We start from the raw sequence: 6,000 nt of genomic DNA on the forward strand, positions 1-6,000 counted from the left end.
GAGCACTTACTGTGTGCAGAGCACTGTACTAAGCGCTTGGAAAGTACAATTCAGCAACAGAGACAGTCCCTCCCCAGCCATGGGCTCAGAAACTTAGACTGTGAGCCCACTGTTGGGTAGGGACTGTCTCTATATGTTGCCAACTTGTACTTCCCAAGCGCTTAGTACAGTGCTCTGCACACAGTAAGCGCTCAATAAATACGATTGATTGATTGATTGATTAGTAGAGTGCCTGGCACATAACAATCGCTTTTAAGAAGTACAGTTTTAAAAAAACCCAAAGCACTGAAACTTGAAACTGGCCCTTTTAATCCGGGGCAGTGGTGTAGGGTATCGCCTCCAATTCTGCCGATGGGACAGGTGAGTTTGAAGCCTGTAGGCTGACCTCAGCTTCTACAATCAATCAATCGTATTTATTGAGCGCTTACTGTGTGCAGAGCACTGTACTAAGCGCTTGGGAAGTCCAAGTCGGCAACATATAGAGACAGTCCCTACCCAACAAGACTTCAAGGAGGGTGAACATTATTTGAGGTAAATAAAGGTGCTTATGAATGCCAGTACTGCACGACTGTCATAGGAAACTACACTTCCCAAGCGCTTAGTACAGTGCTCTGCACACAGTAAGCACTCCAAAAATACGATTGAAGGAATGAATTTTTAAGTAGGGACTGGGACTGTGTCCAACTTTTTAGCTCGTCTCTACTCCCAGCGCTCAGTGCAGGGCTTGCAACATTGTAAGCGCTTAACAAATACCGTTAAAACAACCCAAACCAGAAAAGTAGGGCCTTTGGCAGAAACTGTGCCTTGACTGATGAGGAAACAAAAACAAAGCCCAGCTGCTCTGGATCTGTGCCGAAGAATGGGGAAATGAAATTCTCCAAAACAGGAAGACGTCTGATGGGACTAAGAATCTGTCTCTACAACAAGCATGCCCCCACCCTCAGAGGGGAAAGTTCATTTGGTTGGAGAAAATCAGTGTTTGTGCTCTAAAAAGTCTTCACCAGCGTGGCTCAGTGGAAAGAGCCCGGGCTTTGGAGTAAGAGGTCATGGGTTCAAATCCCAGCTCCGCCAACTGTCAGCTGTGTGACTTTGGGCAAGTCACTTCACTTCTCTGGGCCTCAGTTACCTCATCTGTAAAATGGGGATTAAAACTGTGACCTCCCCCGGGGACAACCTGATCACCTTGTAACCACCCCAGCGCTCGGAACAGTGCTTTTTTTTTTTTAATCGCATTTATTGAGCGCTTACTATGTGCAGAGCACTGTACTAAGTGCTTGGGAAGTACAAATTGGCAACATATAGAGACAGTCCCTACCCAACAGTGGGCTCACAGTCTAAAAGGGGGAGACAGAGAACAAAACCAAACATACTAACAAAATTTGCTTGGCACATAGTAAGCGCTTAACAAATACCATCATTATTATTCACCAGTCACATTAAGGTATTTCTTCCCCTCAGGAACTCAAGGTGAAATAGAAAAATGAGTAACTGCAACTCTTGATTCTCTGATTCGTGAATTCTCTCACTCCCTGTTTCTCCTTCTCCCTCTGGCTGCGGCTTTTTGGTACCACTGCTATGGAAAGGAGATATGTTTCACGACAGTCGATCCTTTTCCACCCCGGCGGCTCCAAAGAGGGGTCTGGAGAAAGACGAAACTGTAGGCTCCCACGACCTATCTGTTTACTTGGGTTTTTGAAAATTTCAATTATCCATGCCCCGCCCTGGACAATAGAATTTCTTGTCACAGGATGCTTCCTCCTCCGCCCCCTCGCTCTTCCCCGTGCTCTGCATAACGATTCCCCAGTCACATGCCTTGCACGGAGTGGGGCCAGAGCACAACTTTCCTGCAACCACCATCTACTTTTCTGCAAAGATATCGAAAGGAGTCACGGTCCAAGTGACTCATGTAGAAAAAAACCCACAACAAACCAAAATCCAAATCACCCTCAAACGGAAAGCAACGAAGCCCGGATGAAATGAACTGATGGGCAACGGTAAAGTCCTTCCACCCTCCCCAGTCATTACGTGACTCAGTGGACCCACCTGAGGAGTGAGTTTGAATTCTGAAGCTCAAGCCTCTTACCTTGTCCCAAGCCAGCCACTTCTCCAGGACCAGAAGCCAGATCCAGGCCAGTTTCTGGGGACTGAAGCCTGCCCCACACCTAGAAACGTGAAAAGTCACAGCTGGGATTACACGATTCCACCCCCAACCCCTTCCCTGTGTGAATTTAGAGATTACTGAGGTGCCCCTTGAACTGACATTAATTAGAAAGGTTTGTTCTTTGGAGAGAAACTGCAAATAGAACTAACGGGTTGGAGTTAGCTAATCCAAAGATTGGGAGTAAAGTCGGCGAAACAGTATCGCACATGAAAACGTCACTGAGGTCTTTGTCGATTTTAAAAGTACTTCTGTGCCCTCCTTTCCACAGCCTCGCTCCTAATAATTCTATTTATTTATATTGATGCTACTGATGCCTGTCTACTTGTTTTGTTGTCCGTATATATGTATATATGTTCTGTATATATGTATATATGTTTATACATATTTTTTTACTCTATTTATTTATTTATTTAATTTATTTGTACATATCTATTCTATTTATTTTACTTTGTTAGTATGTTTGGTTTTGTTCTCTGTCTCCCCCTTTTAGACTGTGAGCCCACTGTTGGGTAGGGACTGTCTCTATATGTTGCCAATTTGTACTTCCCAAGCGCTTAGTACAGTGCTCTGCACATAGTAAGCACTCAATAAATACGATTGATGATCGTATTGATCGTATTGACGATTGATGATGATCCCCGCTCCCTTCTACACTGTGAGCCTGTTGTTGGATAGGGATTGTCTCTAGTTGCTGCCCAATTGTTATTTCCAAGCGCTTAGTAACAGTGCTCTGGACACAGCAAGCTCTCAATCAATACGTTTGAATGACAATCAAAAAAGATGGATTTGGAAGGTTGGCTTTTCCTTGGCGGGTGGCAACGTAAGTCCAACGATCTTCAATTGGAGGCCAGAGCCGCCCCAGAAAGGATTTAAAAGGAACGCGAAAAAGCAGGGGAACAATGTGGTGTCCACACGCCATGTTCTTAAGGCTTGAAAGATAAAATTATAGTTTAAACGGAGACAGGTGAAGCACAAGCTTAACAGTGAAGGCAGCTGTTGGAGCGGTTCTGTCGTTCCTATTATTTCAAAAATTTTTCTGTCGACATCACGTAAGAAGCAGGGAGACAGCAGGTGTTGTCATGGAAGGGAGGGTGAAAGGGCATTTCAGATAAAGGTGGAGGTCCCACCCTCTAAAACCTGGCATACCACAGTAAATCAGATTGTGGGGAGCTCTTTGACAGGGCCAGTAGTCTCTGAACCAAGGTTTAGCAGATAAATGAGTCTGCATAATAGTAGCTTCCTCAGGGAAAGTGCCTGGAGGGTGGGGGATAATCCCCTCACTCTAGCTTCATTCAGTCCATCCTATTTATTGATAATGACAATATTCATTCATTTCATTCAATCGTATTTATTGAGCGCTTACTGTGTGCAGAGCACTGTACTAAGCACTTGGGAAGTACAAGTTGGCAACATATAGAGACGGTCCCTACCCAACAGCGGGCTCACAATAATAATTACGGTATTGCTTAAGCGCTCATCTGTAAAATGGGGATTAAGAATGTGAGCCCCATGTGGGGCAGGGACGGTGTCCAACCTGATTAACTTGTATCTACTCCAGGGCCTTAGTACAGGGTGAGGAGGAGAGGGAGGAGGAAGAAGAGGAAGAGAAAAAAGAGGAAGAGGGAGGAGAAGAAGGAGGAAGAAGAGGAAGAGAAAGAAGAGGAAGAGGGGGAAGAGGGAAAAGAGGAAGGAGAAAGAGAAGACGAAGAGAAGAAGGAGAGAAGGAGAAGAAAAAGGAGGAGAAGGAGAAGGACAAAAAAGGAGGAGGAGAAAGAGGAGGAGAAAGAGGAGGAGGAGGAGGAGGAAGAGGAGGAGGAAGAGGAGGAGGAGGAAGAGGAGGAGGAGGAGGAGGAGGAGGAGGAGGAGGAAGAGGAGGACGAGGAGGAGGAGGAGGAGGAGGAGGAGGAGGTGAGGAAGAGGAGGAGGAGGAAGAGGAGGAGGAGGAGGAGGAGGAAGAGGAGGAGGAAGAGGAGAAAAAGAGGAGGAGGAGGAAGAGGAGGAGAAAGAGGAGGAGGAGGAAGAGGAGGAGAAAGAGGAGGAGGAGAAAGAGAAAGAGGAGAAGGAGAAAGAGAAAAAGGAGGAGGAGGAGAAAGGAGGAGGAGGCGATGCATATAGTTTAAATTCTATTTTTTCTGATGATTTTGACACCTGTCCATATGTTTTGTTTTGTTGTCCGTCTCCCCCTTCTAGACTGTGAGCCCGTTGCTGGATAGGGACCGTCTCTATATGTTGCCGACTTGTACTTCCCAAGCGCTTAGTCCAGTGCTCTGCACACAGTAAGCGCTCAATAAATACGGCTGAATGAACGAATGAGGAGGAGGAGGAGAAGCCGAGGTTGGCTCCGTGTGTGTGTTTGTTGGCAGGGCTTACCTGAGGCGGGTTGGGCAGGCGACCAGGGCGCGCAGGATGGCCTCCAGCCGGTCGGGCTCGGTGGTCGGGGCGCGCAGCTGGGGGAGGCAGGCCCGGGCCAGCTCCCACTCCCCGCGTCGCAGGCAGCCGCGGAAGAAGCCGAACAGCTGGTCCTGGGCCGCGGCGCTCTCTCGTCCGAACGGGTGCATGGCGGCGGCCGGGGGGAGAGGGGCCGCGGGCTACAGCCCACCAGGAGCCCCCCGACGGCCCCCGCCTGAAGCGATGCCTACAAGCAAGCACGTTTGAGCGTTGGCACCAACCTCCACCTTTAAACCCCAGACACACCAACACACGCTCCTTCATTCACTCATTCAATCCTATTTATTGAGCGCTTACTGGGTGCAGGGCACTGTACTGAGCACTTGGGAAGTACAAGTTGGCAACATCTAGAGACGGTCCCTACCCGACAACGGGCTCACAGTCTAGAATAATGATAATAATGGCATTTATGAAGCGCTTACTATGGGCAAAGCACTGTTTTAAGTGCTGGGGTAATCAGCCTCCGCTCCTCTGCCACTACAAGTTACAAGGTGAGCAGGTTGTCCCACGGGGGGCTCACAGTCTTCACCCCCATTTTACAGATGAGGTAACCGAGTCCTGGAAAAGTGAAGTGCCTTGCCCAAAGTCACACAGCTGACAAGTGGCGGAGCTGGGATCCGAACCCATGACCTCTGACTCCAAAGCCCGGGCTCTTTCCACTGAGCTTGGACCTCCCCCGGCGCTTAGAACAGTGATGATGTTGATGGCATTTGTTAAGCACTTACTAAGTGCAAAGCACTGTTCTAAGCGCTGGGGGGGATACAAGGTGATCAGTTTGTCCCTCGTGGGGCTCACAGTCAGTGGGAAAGAGCCCGGGCTTTGGAGTCAGAGGTCATGGGTTCAAATCCTGGCTCCACCAATTGTCAGCTGTGTGACTTTGGGCAAGTCACTTAACTTCTCTGTGCCTCAGTTCCCTCATCTGTAAAATGGGGATGAAGACTGTGAGCCCCCCGTTGGACAACCTGATCACCTTGTAACCTCCCCAGCACTTAGAACAGTGCTTTGCACATAGTAAGTGCTTAATAAATGCCATCATTATTATTATTATCCCCATTTTACAGATGAGGTAACTGAGGTTCTGAGAAGTGAAGTGACTTGCCCAAGGCCACACAGCAGACATGTGGCGGAGTCGGGACTCGAACCCATGAGCTCTGATTCCAAAGCCCGTGCTCTTTTTACACTGTGAGCCCAGTGTTGGGTAGGGACCGTCTCTATACGTTGCCCACCTGTACTTCCCAAGCGCTTAGTACAGCGCTCTGCACACAGTAAGCGCTCAATACGATTGACTGATTGATTTCCACTGAGCCACGCTGCTTCCCTAACAGTGCTTCTAACACTGCTGCTTCTCAACAGTGCTTGGCACACTGTCAGCGCTTCACAAATACCACCAT

At 48.3% G+C, this 6,000-nt stretch overlaps 1 protein-coding gene across 3 annotated transcripts in view; it reads right to left on the reverse strand.

Moving 5' to 3' along the window:
• Positions 1-4,792, reverse strand: part of ZFYVE26 (zinc finger FYVE-type containing 26) — a 114,528-nt gene extending 109,736 nt beyond the window's left edge. For all 3 annotated transcript variants that reach the window (XM_038765605.1, XM_038765604.1, XM_038765606.1), the window contains exons 1-2: positions 4,532-4,792; positions 2,084-2,162 (exon numbers count right to left, since the gene is read on the reverse strand). In XM_038765605.1, coding sequence (XP_038621533.1) covers positions 2,084-2,162; positions 4,532-4,719 — 267 coding nt within the window. In that variant the 5' untranslated portion in view covers positions 4,720-4,792. The remainder of the gene's footprint in view (positions 1-2,083; positions 2,163-4,531) is intronic.
• Between the last annotated feature and the right edge of the window lie 1,208 nt (positions 4,793-6,000).

This window comes from Tachyglossus aculeatus, chromosome 23 (assembly GCF_015852505.1).
Source record: "Tachyglossus aculeatus isolate mTacAcu1 chromosome 23, mTacAcu1.pri, whole genome shotgun sequence".
Lineage (NCBI taxonomy): Eukaryota > Metazoa > Chordata > Mammalia > Monotremata > Tachyglossidae > Tachyglossus > Tachyglossus aculeatus.